The sequence below is a fragment of the Pseudophryne corroboree genome, chromosome 3 (assembly GCF_028390025.1).
Source record: "Pseudophryne corroboree isolate aPseCor3 chromosome 3, aPseCor3.hap2, whole genome shotgun sequence".
Lineage (NCBI taxonomy): Eukaryota > Metazoa > Chordata > Amphibia > Anura > Myobatrachidae > Pseudophryne > Pseudophryne corroboree.
This window is the reverse complement of record NC_086446.1, coordinates 808,348,876-808,369,729: the sequence shown is the minus strand read 5'-3', so window position 1 is coordinate 808,369,729 and position 20,854 is coordinate 808,348,876. Positions and strand designations below refer to the sequence as shown.

Below are 20,854 nucleotides of genomic sequence, written 5' to 3'. Positions count from 1 at the left end.
GCGCAAACCGTCACCTGCCCATTGTACCACGTACAGCATCGCCTGCCCATTATACAGCTTCACCTACCCATTATACAGCGTCACCTGCCCATTATACAGCATACACTGTCACCTGCCCATTATACCGCGTACAGCGTCACCTGCCCATTATACAGCGTACAGCGTCACCTGCCCATTATACAGCGTCACCTGCCCATTACACCACGTAGAGTGTCACCTGCCCATTACACCACGTAGAGTGTCACCTGCCCATTATACAGCGTCACCTGCCCATTATACAGTGTACAACGTCACCTCCCCATTATACAGAGCAAACCGTCACCTGCCCATTATACCACGTACAGTGTCACCTGCCCATTATACAGCTTCACCTACCCATTATACCACGTACAGCGTCACCTGCCCATTATACAGCGCAAACCGTCACCTGCCCATTGTACCACGTACAGCATCGCCTGCCCATTATACAGCTTCACCTACCCATTATACAGCGTCACCTGCCCATTATACAGCATACACTGTCACCTGCCCATTATACCGCGTACAGCGTTACCTGCCCATTATACAGCGTCACCTGCCCATTATACAGCGTCACCTGCCCATTAAACACCATCACCTGCCCATTATACAGCATACAGCGTCACCTGCCCATTATACAGCTTCACCTACCCATTATACAGCTTCACCTACCCATTATACAGCGTCACCTGCCCATTATACAGCGTCACCTGCCCATTATACAGCTTCACCTCCCCATTATACAGCGTCACCTCCCCATTATACAGCGCACACCGTCACCTGCCCATTATACCACGTACAGCGTCACCTGCCCATTATACAGCATCACCTGCCCATTATACAGCGTCACCTACCCATTATACAGCGTCACCTGCCCATTATACAGCGTACAGCGTCACCTGCCCATTATACAGCGTACAACGTCACCTGCCCATTATACAGCGTACAGCGTCACCTGCCCATTATACAGCGTACAGCGTCACCTGCCCATTATACAGCGTACAGCGTCACCTGCCCATTGTACAGCGTCACCTGCCCATTATACAGCGTACAGCGTCACCTGCCCATTATACAGCGTCACCTGCCCATTATACAGCGTCACCTGCCCATTCTACAGCGTAGTGTCACCTGCCCATTATACAGCATCACCTGCCCATTATACAGCGTACAGCGTCACCTGCCCATTATACAGCGTACAGTGTCACCTGCCCATTATACAGCGTCACCTGCCCATTATACAGAATACAGTGTCACCTGCCCATTATACAGCGTCACCTGCCCATTATACAGCGTAGTGTCACCTGCCCATTATACAGCATCACCTGCCCATTATACAGCGTACAGCGTCACCTGCCCATTATACAGCGTACAGCGTCACCTGCCCATTATACAGCGTACAGCGTCACCTGCCCATTATACAGCGTACAGCGTCACCTGCCCATTATACAGCGTCACCTGCCCATTATACAGCGTAGTGTCACCTGCCCATTATACAGCGTCACCTGCCCATTATACAGCGTACAGCGTCACCTGCCCATTATACAGCGCACAGCGTCACCTGCCTATTATACAGCGTACGTCGTCACCTGCCCATTATACAGCGTCACCTGCCCATTACACCACGTAGAGTGTCACCTGCCCATTATACAGCGTACAGCATCACCTGCCCATTATACAGCGTACAGCATCACCTGCCCATTATACATCGTACATGGTGTCACCTGCCCATTATACAGTGTACAACGTCACCTCCCCATTATACAGAGCAAACCGTCACCTGCCCATTATACCACGTACAGTGTCACCTGCCCATTATACAGCTTCACCTACCCATTATACCACGTACAGCGTCACCAGCCCATTATACAGCGCAAACCGTCACCTGCCCATTGTACCACGTACAGCATCACCAGCCCATTATACAGCTTCACCTACCCATTATACAGCGTCACCTGCCCATTATATCGCGTACAGCGTTACCTGCCCATTATACAGCGTCACCTGCCCATTATACAGCGTACAGCGTCACCTGCCCATTAAACACCATCACCTGCCCATTATACAGCATACAGCGTCACCTGCCCATTATACAGCGACACCTGCCCATTATACAGCGTCACCTGCCCATTATACAGCATATAGTGTCACCTGCCCATTATACAGCAAACAGCGTCACCTGCCCATTATACAGCTTCATCTACCCATTATACAGCGTCACCTCCCCATTATACAGCGCACACCGTCACCTGCCCATTATACCACGTACAGCGTCACCTGCCCATTATACAGCATCACCTGCCCATTAAAAACCGTCACCTGCCCATTATACAGCGTCCCCTACCCATTATACAGCGTCACCTGCCCATTATACAGCGTCACCTGCCCATTATACAGCGTACAACGTCACCTGCCCATTATACAGCGTCACCTGCCCATTATACAGCGTACAGCGTCACCTGCCCATTATACAGCGTACAGCGTCACCTGCCCATTATACAGCGTAGTGTCACCTGCCCATTATACAGCGTACAGCGTCACCTGCCCATTATACAGCGTCACCTGCCCATTATACAGCGTACAGTGTCACCTGCCCATTATACAGCGTCACCTGCCCATTATACAGCGTAGTGTCACCTGCCCATTATACAGCATCACCTGCCCATTATACAGCGTACAGCGTCACCTGCCCATTATACAGCGTACAGCGTCACCTGCCCATTATACAGCGTCACCTGCCCATTATACAGCGTAGTGTCACCTGCCCATTATACAGCGTACAGCGTCACCTGCCCATTATACAGCGCACAGCGTCACCTGCCTATTATACAGCGTACGTCGTCACCTGCCCATTATACGGCGTCACATGCCCATTATACGGCGTCACCTGCCCATTATACGGCGCACACCGTCACCTGCCCATTATACAGCGCACACCGTCACCTGCCCATTATACAGCGCACACCGTCACCTGCCCATTATACCACGTACAGCGTCACATGCCTGCTATACAGCGTCATCTACCCATTATACAGCGTACAGCGTCACCGGCCCATTATACAATGTCACCTGCCCATTATACAGCGTCACCGGACCATTATACAGCATACAGCGTCACCGGCCCATTATACAGCGTACAACGTCACCTGCCTATTATACAGTGTCACCTGCCCATTATACATCGTACAGCGTCACCGGCCCATTATACAGCGTCACCTGCCCATTATACAGCGTACAGCGTCACCTGCCCATTATACAGCGTCACCTGCCCATTTATACAGCATAAGCTGCCCATTATACAGCATCACCTGCCCATTATACAGCGTACAGCATCACCGGCCCATTATACAGTGACACCTGGCCATTATACAGCGTCACCTGCCCATTATACAGCGTATAGCATCACCGGCCCATTATACAGCGTCACCTGCCCATTATACAGCGTACAGCGTCACCTGCACACTATACAGCGTACAGCGTCTCCGGCCCATTATACAGCGTACAGAGTCACCTGCCATTATACAGCGTACAGCGTCACCTGCCCATTATACAGCGTACAGCGTCACCTGCCCATTATACAGCGTACAGCGTCACCTGCCAATTATACATCGTACAGTGTCACCTGCCCATTATACAGCGTCACCTGCCCATTTATACAGCGTAAGCTGCCCATTATACAGCATCACCTGCCCATTATACAGCGTACAGCATCACCGGCCCATTATACAGTGACACCTGGCCATTATACAGCGTCACCTGCCCATTATACAGCATACAGCGTCACCTGCCCATTATACAGCGTACAGCGTCACCTGCACACTATACAGCGTACAGCGTCTCCGGCCCATTATACAGCGTACAGAGTCACCTGCCATTATACAGCGTACAGCGTCACTTCCCCATTATACAGCGTACAGCGTCACCTGCCCATTATACAGCGTCACTTGCCCATTACAAAGCGTACAGCGTCACCGGCCCATTATACAGCGTCACCTGCCCATTATACAGCGTACAGCATCACCTGCCCATTATACAGTGTACAGTGTGTACAGTGTCACCAGCCCATTATACAACATCACCTGCCCATTATACAGCGTACAGCGTCACCTGCACATTATACAGCGCACAGTGTCACCTGCCCATTATACAGCGTCACCTGCCCATTGTACAGCGTCACCTGCCCATTGTACAGCGTACAGTGTCACCTGCCCATTATACAGCATCACCTGCCCATTATACAGCGTCACCTGCCCATTACAAAGCGTAGTGTCAGCTGCCCATTATGCAGCGTCACCTGCCCATTATACAGCGTAGTGTCACCTGCCCATTATATAGCGTACAGCGTCACCTGCCCATTATACAGCGTCATCTACCCATTATACAGCGTCACCTGCCCATTATACAGCATCACCTGCCCATTATACAGCGTACAGCGTCACCTGCCCATTATACAGCGTCACCTGCCCATTATACAGCGTACAGCGTCAACTTCCCATTATACAGCGCACAGCGTCACCTGCCTATTATACAGCGTACGTCGTCACCTGCCCATTATACGGCGTCACATGCCCATTATACGGCGTCACCTGCCCATTATACAGCGTCTCCTCCCCATTATACAGCGCACACCGTCACCTGCCCATTATACAGCATACATCGTCACCTGAGCATTATACAGCATATAGTGTCACCTGCCCACTATACAGCGTACAGCATCACCTGCCCATTATACAGCATACAGCATCACCTGCCCATTATACAGCGTCATCTACCCATTATACAGTGTACAGTGTCACCTGCCCATTATACAGCTTCACCTACCTATTATATAGCGTCACCTCCCCATTATACAGCGCACACTTCACCTGCCCATTATACCACGTACAGTGTCACCTGCCCATTATACAGCGTCACCTGCCCATTATACAGCGTATAGCGTCACCTACCCATTATACAGAGTACAGCGTCACCTGTCCATTATACAGCGTCACCTGCCCATTATACAGCGTCACCTGCCCATTATACAGCGTACAGAGTCACCTGTCCATTATACAGCATCACCTGCCCATTATACAGCGTCACCTGCCCATTATACAGCGTCACCTGCCCATTATACAGCGTCACCTGCCCATTATACAGCGTCACCTGCCCATTATACAGCATACAGCGTCACCTGCCCATTATACAGCGTACAGCGTCACCTGCCCATTATACAGCGCAAACCGTCACCTGCCCATTATACAGCATCACCTGCCCATTATACAGCATCACCTGCCCATTATACAGCGTAGTGTCACCTGCCCATTATACAGCGTCACCTCCCCATTATACAGCGTACATCGTCACCTGCCCATTATACAGCGTACAGCGTCACCTGCCTATTATACAGCGTACGTCGTCACATGCCCATTATACGGCGTCACCTGCCCATTATACGCGTCACGTCCTTATTAAACAGCGTCACCTGACCATTATACAGCGTACAGTGTCACCTGCCTATTATACAGAGTACAGCGTCACCTGCCATTATACAGCGTACAGCGTCACCTGCCTATTATACAGCGTACAGCGTAACCTGCCCATTATACAGCGTACAGCGTCACCTGACCATTATACAGCGTACAGCGTCACCTGCTCATTATACAGCATACAGCGTCACCTACCATTATACAGCGTACAGTGTCACCAGCCCATTATACAGCATACAGTGTCACATGCCCATTATACAGCGTCACCTGTCCATTATACAGCGTACAGTGTCACCTGCCCATTATACAGCGTACATCGTCACCTGCCCATTATACAGCGTCACCTCCCCATTATACAGCGCAAATCATCACCTGCCCATTATGCCACGTACATCGTCACCTGCCCATTATACAGCGTACACGGTCACCTGCCCATTATACAGCGTACAGCGTCACCTGCCCATTATACAGCGTCACCTGCCCATTATACAGCATACAGCGTCACCTGCCCATTATACAGCATACAGCGTCACCTGCCCATTATACAGCTTCACCTCCCCATTATACAGCGTCACCTCCCCATTATACAGCGCACACCGTCACCTGCCCATTATACCACGTACAGCGTCACCTGCCCATTAAACACCGTCACCTGCCCATTATACAGCGTCACCTGCCCATTATACAGCGTCACCTGCCCATTATACAGCGTACAGCGTCACCTGCCCATTATACAGTGTACAGTGTCACCTGCCCATTATACAGCGTACAGTGTCACCTGCCCATTATACAGCGTACAACGTCACCTGCCCATTATACAGCGTACAGCGTCACCTGCCCATTATACAGCGTACAGTGTCACCTGACCATTATACAGCATACAGCGTCACCTGACCATTATACAGCATACAGCGTAACCTGTCCATTATACAGCGTACAGCGTCACCTGCCCATTACAAAGCGTGCAGTGTCAGCTGCCCATTATACAGCGTCACCTGCCCATTATACAGCGTAAAGCGTCACCTGCCCATTATACAGCGTCACCTGCCCATTATACAGCGTCACCTGACCATTATACAGCATATAGTGTCACCTGCCCATTATACAGCGTACAGCATCACCTGCCCATTATACAGCGTACAGCGTCACCTGCCCATTATACAGCGTACAGCGTCACCTGCCCATTATACAGCGTACAGCGTCACCTGCCCATTATACAGCATACAGCGTCACCTGCCCATTATACAGCGTCATCTACCCATTATACAGTGTACAGTGTCACCTGCCCATTATACAGTGTACAGTGTCACCTGCCCATTATACAGCGTACAGCGTCACCTGCCCATTATACAGCATACAGCGTCACCTGCCCATTATACAGCGTCATCTACCCATTATACAGTGTACAGTGTCACCTGCCCATTATACAGTGTACAGTGTCACCTGCCCATTATACAGCGTACAGCGTCACCTGCCCATTATACAGCGTACAGCGTCACCTGCCCATTATACAGCGTACAGTGTCACCTGCCCATTATACAGCGTACAGCGTCACCTGCCCATTATACAGCGTACAGCGTCACCTGCCCATTATACAGCGTACAGCGTCACCTGCCCATTATACAGCGTACAGCGTCACCTGCCCATTATACAGCGCAAACCGTCACCTGCCCATTATACAGCGTCACCTGCCCATTATACAGCGTAACCTGCCCATTATATAGCGTACGTCGTCACCTTCCCATTATACGGCGTCACCTCCCCATTAAACAGCGTCACCTGCCCATTACAAAGTGTACTGTGTCAGCTGCCCATTATACAGCGTCACCTGCCCATTATACAGCGTACAGCGTCACCTGCCCATTATACAGCATCACCTGCCCATTATACAGCGTACAGCGTCACCTGCCCATTATACAGCGTCACCTGCCCATTATACAGCGTACAGCGTCACCGGCCCATTATACAGCGTACAGCGTCACCGGCCCATTATACAGCATCACCTGCCCATTATACAGCGTCACCTGACCATTATACAGCGTACAGCGTCACCTGCCCATTATACAGCGTACAGCGTCACCTGCCCATTATACAGCGTACAGCGTCACCTGCCCATTATACAGCGTACAGTGTCACCTGCCCATTATACAGCGTACAGTGTCACCTGCCCATTATACCACGTACAGCGTCACCTGCCCATTATACAGCGTCACCTGCCCATTATACAGCGTCACCTGCCTATTATACAGTGTCACCTGCCCATTATACAGCGTACAGCGTCACCTGCCCATTACACCACGTACAGTGTCACCTGCCCATTACACCACGTACAGTGTCACCTGCCCATTATACAGCGTGCAGCGTCACCTGCCCATTATACAGCGTACAGCGTCACCTGCCCATTATACAGCGTACAGCGTCACCTGCCCATTATACAGCGTACAGCGTCACCTACCCATTATACAGCGTACAGCGTCACCTGCCCATTATACAGCGTCACCTGCCCATTATACAGAGCAAACCGTCACCTGCCCATTATACAGCGTACAGCGTTACCTGCCCATTATACAGTGTCACCTGCCCATCATACAGCGTCACCTGCCCATTACACCACGTACAGTGTCACCTGCCCATTACACCACGTACAGCGTCACCTGCCCATTATACAGCGTACAGCGTCACCTGCCCATTATACAGCGTACAGCGTCACCTGCCCATTATACAGCGTACAGCGTCACCTGCCCATTATACAGCGTCACCTGCCCATTATACAAAGCAAACCGTCACCTGCCCATTATACCACGTACAGTGTCACTTGCCCATTATACAGCTTCACCTACCCATTATACCACGTACAGCGTCACCTGCCCATTATACAGCGCAAACCGTCACCTGCCCATTGTACCACGTACAGCATCACCTGCCCATTATACAGCTTCACCTACCCATTATACAGCGTCACCTGCCCATTATACAGCGTCACCTGCCCATTATACCGCGTACAGCGTCACCTGCCCATTATACAGCGTCACCTGCCCATTATACAGCGTCACCTGCCCATTATACAGCGTCACCTGCCCATTATACAGCGTCACCTGCCCATTATACAGCGTCACCTGCCCATTATACAGCGTCACCTGCCCATTATACAGCGTCACCTGCCCATTATACAGCGTCACCTGCCCATTATACCGCGTCACCTGCCCATTATACCGCGTACAGTGTCACCTTCTCATTATACAGCGTACAGAGTCAACTGCCCATTATACAGCATCACCAGCCCATCATACAGCGTACACCGTCACCTTCCCATTATACAACGTACACCGTCACCTGCCCATTATACAGCGTCACCTGCCCATTATACAGCGTCACCTGCCCATTATACAGCGTCACCTGCCCATTATACAGCGTCACCTGCCCATTATACAGCGTCACCCTCCCCATTATACAGCGTCACCCTCCCCATTATACAGCGTCACCCTCCCCATTATACAGCGTCACCCACCCCATTATACAGCGTCACCCACCCCATTATACAGCGTCACCCACCCCATTATACAGCGTCACCCACCCCATTATACAGCGTCACCCACCCCATTATACAGCGTCACCCACCCCATTATACAGCGTCACCCACCCCATTATACAGCGTCACCCACCCCATTATACAGCGTCACCCTCCCCATTATACAGCGTCACCCTCCCCATTATACAGCGTCACCCTCCCCATTATACAGCGTCACCCTCCCCATTATACAGCGTCACCCTCCCCATTATACAGCGTCACCCTCCCCATTATACAGCGTCACCCTCCCCATTATACAGCGTCACCCTCCCCATTATACAGCGTCACCCTCCCCATTATACAGCGTCACCCTCCCCATTATACAGCGTCACCCGCCCATTATACAGCGTCACCCGCCCATTATACAGCGTCACCCGCCCATTATACAGCGTCACCCGCCCATTACACACTGACGCCCCTGTAACTGCACTGACCTGTTGAATCCGGTCTGCATCAATTCCCGCTGCAGCTTCTGATCCTGCGCTGCGTAATCCTGCAGCTCCGATTCCATTGCCGGAGGCAGAATGTTGGGAATAAATTTGGAGAAGAGCGTTGGGGCAAGCTGGACCCATTCTGAAAGCAGGAGAGAGGAGATGCTCTGTGTAGCAGGGTAATGCTGATCCCTACTCCTGGCCGAGACTGGCACAGAAGGTGGCACACAACAATACACTATCCTGTCTGTGCCAAACAGCAACACAAGGGGAACACACAACACGTTTCTCTCTCGGGTTCCTATAAGACTTGTGTACTATACACGAACAGCGCCAATCTCTGGCTACGAGTGGCATGCTCTGGCACGGTCCCCGTCGGCAGGAGATAACTGGCACACTCAGCTAACAGTGATTGATTGTGCCAGCGTCCCCATCTTACAGAGATGGCTCATCCCCTGAGTGACGGCCACTTTACTATAACGTGACATTATGTGCAGCCAAGTAACCAGGGACAGGGGAGGAGGGCACTTACCTGGCCGCAGCGTGTACAAGCCTTTCACAATGCTTGCCATGGTGGAGGGAGTGATCTGAAAAGGTGTAGACTGGGCCTCCAGTAACAAGGCTGCAGGGAGGAACAGAAAACATTAATCACCATTTCATAAGAACCCAGATAGTTACTAATAGTGTAGTATTAATCCTGCCCGCGTTCCCCCCAGTACGGAGAGAGAGGATACCGGGAACAGCCCAAATTCATTACCCAAATCCATTGGGCTCTCTACACAAAATGGGGGACAGCTATGGTAACCGCAGAACGGGAGATGGGGCTTCAGCAACTGAGCGGTGCATGACAAAATGTCTGCAAAGAGTCTGATTGGATGCTGAGGGCCACGCCTAGGAACCCCCCCCCCCTCAATCTAAAACTGAACGTCAGGAAGCGGCACCATCAGCCAGGATCTCCGAGTGTTTCTCGTGCACAGAGCTCACATTCTACTCACGCATCAGGCTGTAAATGTGCTTTTCTGCCACATGCTCCGTAAAGAGCAAAATGAGGTCGTCCTTCAGGTCTCTGTTCAGTTTGGTTTCTATATAAAACTTGTTCTGGAAAATAAACACAAGAGAACACGGTGGGGGTGGCAGCGGGCAATAATAAAAGGCAGTCGCTCCATTTCTGAAACTACCCCGTGTAACAAACCCCACAGTGCACCTAACCTCAGGGACGAGAGATTTAAAACACCCATTTTTCCAGGTTTTACCGAAATGTAAGCAGTTCCAGCCCTGTGAGGGACCTGCAATGCTCAGTGGTAAGTACTGCTATAAGAAAGGCCTGTTTAGGCCACAAATCATGGGCTGGGAAGGAATGAGTCTTGCTGGCTACGGTGCACTGCGTGTGGGCTACTGAGGACTGGAGGAATGAAAGTGGGAAATCTTTGCTTCATTGCGCAGACTTTTGTACAGCACAAGTGGCGCTTTCCAGCGTGTTTATACCCAAAATAGCAAACCACCCCATGCTCTGCTATGAAAACCACCCCATGCTCTGCTATGAAAACCACCCCATGCTCTGCTATGAAAACCACCCCATGCTCTGCTATGAAAACCACCCCATGCTCTGCTATGAAAACCATTGCCCTTTTACATGTGGGGCATTTGGAAGTCGAGCAGCACTTAAAACCCCGGTGGCACTGTCAGACATGCAGGAGGAGGAGTAAGAGGAGTGGGAGGAGGAAGAGGAGGAGGAGTGGGAGGAGGAAGAGAGGAGGAAGAGAGGGGGAAGAGAGGTCTGGGGCTCATTGACTTGAACAAGCCTTAACCAAGAAGGCTACAACAGCCCATTGCAGCTCCATGCAACACCCTCTGGTGTACGCCTAGTGGGCCGACGGTTCATCCTACAGCAAGACAGCATTCCTCAGGCTACGTCAGAGCTACCGCACAGGAAAACAATACGGGAGGCCACAATTCATGGCCTGTAGACTTACGCCCCGGACAGCTGGTTTGGGTGGAAGTGGACAGAAGGGTGACAGCACAGGGGTGTGGTATGGAGGGTCGACCACACTTAGGTCGACAGTGTAGGTCGACTATTATTGGTCGACAGTAACTAGGTCGACATGGTCTCTAGGTCAACATGTTCTAGGTCGACAGGTCAACATGAAGGTTTGTTTTTTCTTCAATTTGGTGTTGTTTTCTCCGTACAGTGACCGGGAACCCCAATTAGTGCACCGTGTCCCCTCGCATGGCTCGCGCTGCGCTCGGCACAGGTTACTATTACCAATTGTAGTCCACGTGGATCGTTAAGTATGAAAAAGTTCAAAAAAAGGGGCAAAAATTGAGAAAAACTCATGTCGACCTTTTGACCAGTCGACCAATAGTGGTCGACCTAGACATTGTCGACCTAAGTGTTGTTGACCTAGAGACCGGATAGCGCAGCACATCGGGTTGGAAGGAGCGATATGAAATTGCCAGTGTAGGAAGAAGGTCACAGGGTCTCCAGTCACGCCAATGCCGGTATCTCAGAGCACATCAACACATTACACCAGGCAAGTGTCCACAGAAACTGGAATAATGAGGATGTTCTAAACCATCTGACCATAGAATGCACCACAGAACAGGACCAGCCACATTATCCCGTGGGTGTGGTACAATACGTGGACATTCAGAATGATGACGTTATGTATATGAAGAGAAGGATTCTATTCACACGGCGTCAGACGTTACTACCTGCTCACACTGCACCAGTGTAGGAGACAGCCCCGCCCACTCAGTGACATCACCTGCTCATCCAGTCACTGCCTTGCACCAGTGTAGGAAACAGCCCCGCCCACTCAGTGACATCATCACCTGCTCATCCAGTCACTGCCTTGCACCAGTGTAGGAGACAGCCCCACCCACTCAGTGACATCATCACCTGCTCATCCAGTCACTGCCTTGCACCAGTGTAGGAGACAGCCCCACCCACTCATTGACATCATCACCTGCTCATCCAGTCACTGCCTTGCACCAGTGTAGGAGACAGCCCCACCCACTCATTGACATCATCGCCTGCTCATCCAGTCACTGCCTTGCACCAGTGTAGGAGACAGTCCCGCCCACTAAGTGACATCATCACCTGCTCATCCAGTCACTAACGTGCTTTGCACAAGTCTAGAAGACAGCCCCGCCCACTCAGTGACATCATCACCTGCTCATCCAGTCATTGACTTGCCCTGCACCAGTGTATTGGGCCCTACACACAGCGCGATCCGCCGCCGAGCTGGCCGACGGCGGATACGGCCGACCCGGTGGGGGGCAGTGACGGGAGGAGTGAAGTTTCTTCACTCCCCCCGTCACCCGGCTCCATAGAAGTGCAGGCAAATATGGACGAGATCGTCCATATTGGCCTGAATGCACAGCCGACGGGGCAATAGCGATGAAAGAGCGCGGAGCCACACATCGTTCATCGCTGGTGCCTCCACACTGGAAAATATGAATGGTATCTCTTCAGATTAATATCGCGCAGTGTGTAGGGCCCTAAAGAGCCAGCCCCGCCCACTCCGTGACATCACAGGGCTGCTACCGGTCATTGCCGGATGAGACTGCACCACTGCTGTCAGTATAACGCACCCATCTGTCACTCTTACATCACAGAATGAGTATTATGCTGTATCCACGGGGCAGTGACACAGTCATACACTATATGCCTCAGAGCTGGGCACCGGAGCAGTAGCAGGGCAGTCTAGTATACGGGCACGTAGTAACGCTGGGAAACATACACGCAGCACACATACTCACCATATAGATAAAAAGTGGGACAATGCTGTGCAGTGCCCCCATGTACTGGCCCAGGGCAAGGTTAAACTTTTCAATATACTGCTCAGGAGAACTTGCCTGAAATAAAGAGGAGAATGTAAATGGACCTGCAGTGTATGCAATATATACAACAATAACTATATTGTAAGATTGGCCCATAATGAGCGGTGACTAGCAAACATAATACAAATACACAGCCCTTAGAGGTACATCACGGAGAGCGCGGCCTATCCAGTCACTCTGTGCCATCACTGAGAGCGCGGCCTATCCAGTCACTCTGCGCCTGTGACATCACTGAGAGAGCGGCCTATCCAGTCACTCGGTGCCTGTGACATCACTGAGAGCGCGGCCTATCCAGTCACTCTGCGCCTGTGACATCACTGAGAGCGCGGCCTATCCAGTCACTCTGTGCCTGTGACATCACTGAGAGCGCGGCCTATCCAGTCACTCTGCGCCTGTGACATCACTGAGAGCGCAGCCTATCCAGTCACTCTGTGCCTGTGACATCACTGAGAGCGCAGCCTATCCAGTCACTCTGTGCCTGTGACATCACGGAGAGCGCAGCCTATCCAGTCACTCTGTGCCTGTGACATCACTGAGAGTGCAGCCTATCCAGTCACTCTGTGCCTGTGACATCACTGAGAGTGCAGCCTATCCAGTCACTCTGTGCCTGTGACATCACTGAGAGCGCAGCCTATCCAGTCACTCTGTGCCTGTGACATCACTGAGAGTGCAGCCTATCCACTCACTAGGAGCCAGTGACATCACTGAGAGCGCAGCCTATCCAGTCACTCTGTGCCTGTGACATCACTGAGAGTGCAGCCTATCCAGTCACTCTGTGCCATCACTGAGAGCGGGGCCTATCCAGTCACTCTGCGCCTGTGACATCACTGAGAGTGCAGCCTATCCAGTCACTAGGAGCCAGTGACATCACTGAGAGTGCAGCCTATCCAGTCACTAGGAGCCAGTGACATCACTGAGAGCGCGGCCTATCCAGTCACTCTGTGCCTGTGACATCACTGAGAGCGCAGCCTATCCAGTCACTAGGAGCCAGTGACATCTCTGAGAGCGCAGCCTATGCAGTCACTCGGTGCCTGTGACATCACTGAGAGCGCAGCCTATCCAGTCACTAGGAGCCAGTGACATCTCTGAGAGCGCAGCCTATGCAGTCACTCGGTGCCTGTGACATCACTGAGAGCACGGCCTGTCTGGTCACTAGGAGCCAGTGACATCACTGAGAGCGCGGCCTATTCAGTCACTAGGAGCCAGTGACATCACTGAGAGCGCAGCCTATTCAGTCACTCGGTGCCTGTGACATCACTGAGAGCGCAGCCTATCCAGTCACTAGGAACCAGTGACAACACTGGGGCTGCAGCCTATCCAGTCACATCACTGAGAGCACGGCCTATCCAGTCACTAGGTGCCAGTGACATGACTGAGAGCGCGGCCTATACAGTCAGTAAGAGCAAGTGACATCACAGAGCGTAGCCTATCCAGTCACAAGGAGCCAGTGACAACACTGAGAGCACGGCCTGTTCGGTCAGTAGGAGCCAGTGACATTACTGAGAGTGCAGCCTATCCAGTCACTAGGAGCCAGTGACATCACTGAGAGCGCGGCCTATCCAGTCACTAGGAGCCAGTGACATCTCCGAGAGCGCAGCCTATGCAGTCACTCGGTGCCTGTGACATCACTGAGAGCGCAGCCTATCCAGTCACTAGGAGCCAGTGACATCTCTGAGAGCGCAGCCTATGCAGTCACTCGGTGCCTGTGACATCACTGAGAGCACGGCCTGTCTGGTCACTAGGAGCCAGTGACATCACTGAGAGCGCGGCCTATTCAGTCACTAGGAGCCAGTGACATCACTGAGAGCGCAGCCTATTCAGTCACTCGGTGTCTGTGACATCACTGAGAGCGCAGCCTATCCAGTCACCAGGAACCAGTGACAACACTGAGGCTGCAGCCTATCCAGTCACATCACTGAGAGCACGGCCTATCCAGTCACTAGGTGCCAGCGACATGACTGAGAGCGCGGCCTATACAGTCAGTAAGAGCAAGTGACATCACAGAGCGTAGCCTATCCAGTCACAAGGAGCCAGTGACAACACTGAGAGCGCAGCCTCTCGTCAGTATTCGCCAGTGACATCACTGAGAGCGCAGCCTATCCAGTCGCTAGGAGCCAGTGACATCACTGAGAGCACGGCCTGTTCGGTCAGTAGGAGCCAGTGACATTACTGAGAGTGCAGCCTATCCAGTCACTAGGAGCCAGTGACATCACTGAGAGCGCGGCCTATCCAGTCACTCGGTGCCTGTGACATCACTGAGAGTGTGGCCTGTCAAATCACTAGGAGCCAGTGACATCACTGAGAGCACGGCCTGTCCGGTCAGTAGGAGCCAGTGACATCACTGAGAGTGCAGCCTATCCAGTCAGTAGGAGCCAGTGACATCACTGAGAGCACGGCCTGTCCGGTCAGTAGGAGCCAGTGACATCACTGAGAGCACGGCCTGTCCGGTCAGTAGGAGCCAGTGACATCACTGAGAGCACGGCCTGTCCGGTCAGTAGGAGCCAGTGACATCACTGAGAGCACGGCCTGTCCGGTCAGTAGGAACCAGTGACATCACTGAGAGCACGGCCTGTCCGGTCAGTAGGAGCCAGTGACATCACTGAGAGTGCAGCCTATCCGGTCAGTAGGAGCCAGTGACATCACTGAGAGTGCAGCCTATCCAGTCAGTAGGAGCCAGTGACATCACTGAGAGCACGGCCTGTCCGGTCAGTAGGAGCCAGTGACATCACTGAGAGTGCAGCCTATCCAGTCAGTAGGAGCCAGTGACATCACTGAGAGCACGGCCTATCCGGTCAGTAGGAGCCAGTGACATCACTGAGAGTGCAGCCTATCCGGTCAGTAGGAGCCAGTGACATCACTGAGAGCACGGCCTGTCCGGTCAGTAGGAGCCAGTGACATCACTGAGAGCACAGCCTGTCCGGTCAGTAAGAGCCAGTGACATCACTGAGAGCACGGCCTGTCCGGTCAGTAGGAGCCAGTGACATCACTGAGAGCACAGCCTGTCCGGTCAGTAAGAGCCAGTGACATCACTGAGAGCACGGCCTGTCCGGTCAGTAGGAGCCAGTGACATCACTGAGAGCACAGCCTGTCCGGTCAGTAAGAGCCAGTGACATCACTGAGAGCACGGCCTGTCCGGTCAGTAGGAGCCAGTGACATCACTGAGAGCACGGCCTGTCCGGTCAGTAGGAGCCAGTGACATCACTGAGAGCACGGCCTGTCCGGTCAGTAGGAGCCAGTGACATCACTGAGAGCACAGCCTGTCCGGTCAGTAAGAGCCAGTGACATCACTGAGAGCACGGCCTGTCCGGTCAGTAGGAGCCAGTGACATCACTGAGAGCACGGCCTGTCCGGTCAGTAGGAGCCAGTGACATCACTGAGAGCACGGCCTGTCCGGTCAGTAGGAGCCAGTGACATCACTGAGAGCACGGCCTGTCCGGTCAGTAGGAGCCAGTGACATCACTGAGAGCACGGCCTGTCCGGTCAGTAGGAGCCAGTGTGTGGATTACTCACCTGGAGCTCTAGAGACACCCTCTCTAGATGACGAGTGATCTTGCACATGAGATCGCTGTACATCTGCTCTGAGTGCTGCTGACAGACACATTTATATACACAGCTGAAAGGAAACAAGAAGGAAATGATTGTCAGTAACGTATACAGAATGAATTCCTACACAGTACTAATGAGCTGCAGGGGCAGCGTATCCCGGGACTGGTGCATCACCTGTATATCTGCTCATAGGAAATGGGTATATAATCTCCAGGACTCTGCGTCAGCAGCTGGTCAATGGCGCTCTCCAGTTTGGGCCAGTAGGTGCTCTTGTAATCGTCCACTGTGATCACATTCATCACTAGGAGAGAAGGGGAGATGTCAGGAGACGGTCGCTGGGGCAGAGGAAGACCCACACATGCCGCCTTATGCCCGTGATTCAGATGGAACGGCTCTGTGCCACGTTGTAGGATCTGGGCATGCCGCAGCCACTATAGCAATAACAGCAGCCGCCATATTCAGTGGATATTCCCGGCTGCAACACGGTGACCGCGCCGCGTGAAAGCACACAACACTATTCATTCATTTCTAAAATGCGGCCGCAGCAAAAAGCCGTAGAAACCGGTCAACGTGAAATGTCTGTAAGGGGAATAGGGCACTCGGGGGTATGATGTCATCACATACAGAGGACGACAGGATTACTCTGTACCCGGGGGATCAAGGAAATATACAGCCCCAAAACAAAGAGGTACTCCTGTACCTGAGAGTAACCGGCAGCTAATGTCACCCCTGTACAGACAGCTGGAGCCAGGTATATACACACACAGGGCCCCGGGGGCCACATATACACACACTGAGAATAAAGGGAGGTACTCCTGTACCTGAGAGTAACCGGCAGCTAATGTCACCCCTGTACAGACAGCTGGGGCCGGGTATATACACACACAGGGCCCCGGGGGCCACATATACACACACTGAGAATAAAGGGAGGTACTCCTGTACCTGAGAGTAACCGGCAGCTAATGTCACGCCTGTACAGACAGCTGGGGCCGGGTATACACACACAGGGCCCCGGGGGCCACATATACACACACTGAGAATAAAGGGAGGTACTCCTGTGCCTGAGAGTAACCGGCAGCTAATGTCACCCCTGTACAGACAGCTGGGGCCGGGTATATACACACAGGGCCCCGGGGGCCACATATACACACACTGAGAATAAAGGGAGGTACTCCTGTGCCTGAGAGTAACCGGCAGCTAATGTCACCCCTGTACAGACAGCTGGAGCCGGGTATACACACACACAGGGCCCCGGGGGGCAAATATACACACACACTGAGAATAAAGGGAGGTACTCCTGTGCCTGAGAGTAACTGGCAGCTAATGTCACCCCTGTACAGACAGCTGGGGCCGGGTATATACACACAGGGCCCCGGGGGCCACATATACACACACTGAGAATAAAGGGAGGTACTCCTGTGCCTGAGAGTAACTGGCAGCTAATGTCACCCCTGTACAGACAGCTGGGGCCGGGTATATACACACAGGGCCCCGGGGGCCACATATACACACACACTGAGAATAAAGGGAGGTACTCCTGTACCTGAGAGTAACCGGCAGCTAATGTCACCCCTGTACAGACAGCTGGGGCCGGGTATACACACACACAGGGCCCCGGGGGCCACATATACACACACTGAGAATAAAGGGAGGTACTCCTGTACCTGAGAGTAACCGGCAGCTAATGTCACCCCTGTACAGACAGCTGGGGCCGGGTATACACACACAGGGCCCCGGGGGCCACATATACACACACTGAGAATAAAGGGAGGTACTCCTGTGCCTGAGAGTAACCGGCAGCTAATGTCACCCCTGTACAGACAGCTGGAGCCGGGTATACACACACACAGGGCCCCGGGGGCCACATATACACACACTGAGAATAAAGGGAGGTACTCCTGTGCCTGAGAGTAACCGGCAGCTAATGTCACCCCTGTACAGACAGCTGGGGCCGGGTATATACACACACAGGGCCCCGGGGGCCACATATACACACACTGAGAATAAAGGGAGGTACTCCTGTACCTGAGAGTAACCGGCAGCTAATGTCACCCCTGTACAGACAGCTGGGGCCGGGAATACACACACAGGGCCCTGGGGGCCACATATACACATACTGAGAATAAAGGGAGGTACTCCTGTGCCTGAGAGTAACCGGCAGCTAATGTCACCCCTGTACAGACAGCTGGGGCCGGGTATACACACACACAGGGCCCCGGGGGCCACATATACACACACTGAGAATAAAGGGAGGTACTCCTGTACCTGAGAGTAACCGGCAGCTAATGTCACCCCTGTACAGACAGCTGGGGCCGGGTATATACACACACAGGGCCCCGGGGGCCACATATACACACACACTGAGAATAAAGGGAGGTACTCCTGTGCCTGAGAGTAACCGGCAGCTAATGTCACCCCTGTACAGACAGCTGGGGCCGGGTATATACACACAGGGCCCCGGGGGCCACATATACACACACTGAGAATAAAGGGAGGTACTCCTGTGCCTCTGAGTAACCGGCAGCTAATGTCACCCCTGTACAGACAGCTGGGGCCGGGTATATACACACACACAGGGCCCCGGGGGCCACATATACACACACTGAGAATAAAGGGAGGTACTCCTGTACCTGAGAGTAACCGGCAGCTAATGTCACCCCTGTACAGACAGCTGGGGCCGGGTATATACACACACAGGGCCCCGGGGGCCACATATACACACACTGAGAATAAAGGGAGGTACTCCTGTGCCTGAGAGTAACCGGCAGCTAATGTCACCCCTGTACAGACAGCTGGGGCCGGGTATATACACACAGGGCCCCGGGGGCCACATATACACACACTGAGAATAAAGGGAGGTACTCCTGTGCCTGAGAGTAACCGGCAGCTAATGTCACCCCTGTACAGACAGCTGGGGCCGGGTATATACACACAGGCTTATGGCCACTCACGGAACTTGGAGGTGCTGGAGCTGATCCCCAGGAGCCCCTTGTTACCGGGGCCGCAGTCTCGGGCCCTCCGGCAGTACTCGGGGTCCGGGGGGGACTCGGGGCGTAGCTCCCAGTGGTTGTGGTTGGGGTCCTCCTCCATCCTCTCCGCCTCCATCTATCCGGCTCCCTCACCGCTCTCCCCGGGCTCCGAGCATCCCCAGCCCGGCTCCAGCAGCTGACAGGCACGCCGGGAACTTCCGCCCTCACCGCGCAGCACGCCGGGAATTTCCGCCCTCACCGCGCGGCACGCCGAGAGCAGTAGTTCTACGTCACGTCCGGTGTCCTCGCTGTTTCCATACGTTGCTATGGTACCCGGGACCGTTTGTGTGAGGGAGCCCCGGAGTCAGCGCCAGGCCGGGACCGTTGGAGCCGGAGGAGAGAGACCGTGTGGAGGAGAGAGACCGTGTGGAGGATAGAGGGACCGTGTGGAGGATAGAGGGACCGTGTGGAGGATAGAGGGACCGTGTGGAGGAGAGAGGGACCGTGTGGAGGAGAGGGACCGTGTGGAGCAGAGAGACAGTCGGAGGAGAGGGACCGTGTGGAGCAGAGAGACAGTCGGAGGAGAGGGACCGTGTGGAGGAGAGGGACAGTCGGACGAGAGAGACAGTCAGAGGAGAGGGACCGTGTGGAGCAGAGAGACAGTCGGAGGAGAGGTACCGTGTGGAGCAGAGAGACAGTCGGAGGAGAGGTACCGTGTGGAGCAGAGAGACAGTCGGAGGAGAGGGACCGTGTGGAGCAGAGAGACAGTCGGAGGAGAGGGACCGTGTGGAGCAGAGAGACAGTCGAAGGAGAGGGACACCGTGTGGAGCAGAGAGACAGTCGGAGGAGAGGGACCGTGTGGAGCAGAGAGACAGTCGAAGGAGAGGGACACCGTGTGGAGGAGAGAGACAGTCGGAGGAGGGGGACACCGTGTTGGGGAGAGAGACCGTGTGGAGGAGAGAGACCGTGTGGAGGAGAGAGACCGTGTGGAGGAGAGGGACCGTGTGGAGGAGA

The 20,854-nt window shown here is 53.3% G+C and overlaps 1 protein-coding gene across 2 annotated transcripts in view; it reads right to left on the bottom strand.

The window, feature by feature from the left end:
- The window catches only part of CACUL1 (CDK2 associated cullin domain 1), an 82,739-nt gene extending 62,592 nt beyond the window's left edge, over positions 1 to 20,147 (bottom strand). The window contains exons 1-7 of one of the 2 annotated variants that reach the window (XM_063962709.1): positions 19,823 to 20,147; positions 17,046 to 17,172; positions 16,836 to 16,938; positions 13,245 to 13,340; positions 10,478 to 10,580; positions 10,015 to 10,104; positions 9,486 to 9,624 (exon numbers count right to left, since the gene is read on the bottom strand). In XM_063962709.1, coding sequence (XP_063818779.1) covers positions 9,486 to 9,624; positions 10,015 to 10,104; positions 10,478 to 10,580; positions 13,245 to 13,340; positions 16,836 to 16,938; positions 17,046 to 17,172; positions 19,823 to 19,976 — 812 coding nt within the window. In that variant the 5' untranslated portion in view covers positions 19,977 to 20,147. The remainder of the gene's footprint in view (positions 1 to 9,485; positions 9,625 to 10,014; positions 10,105 to 10,477; positions 10,581 to 13,244; positions 13,341 to 16,835; positions 16,939 to 17,045; positions 17,173 to 19,822) is intronic. The other variant, XM_063962710.1, reaches the window with a different exon arrangement.
- Positions 20,148 to 20,854: the final 707 nt, after the last annotated feature.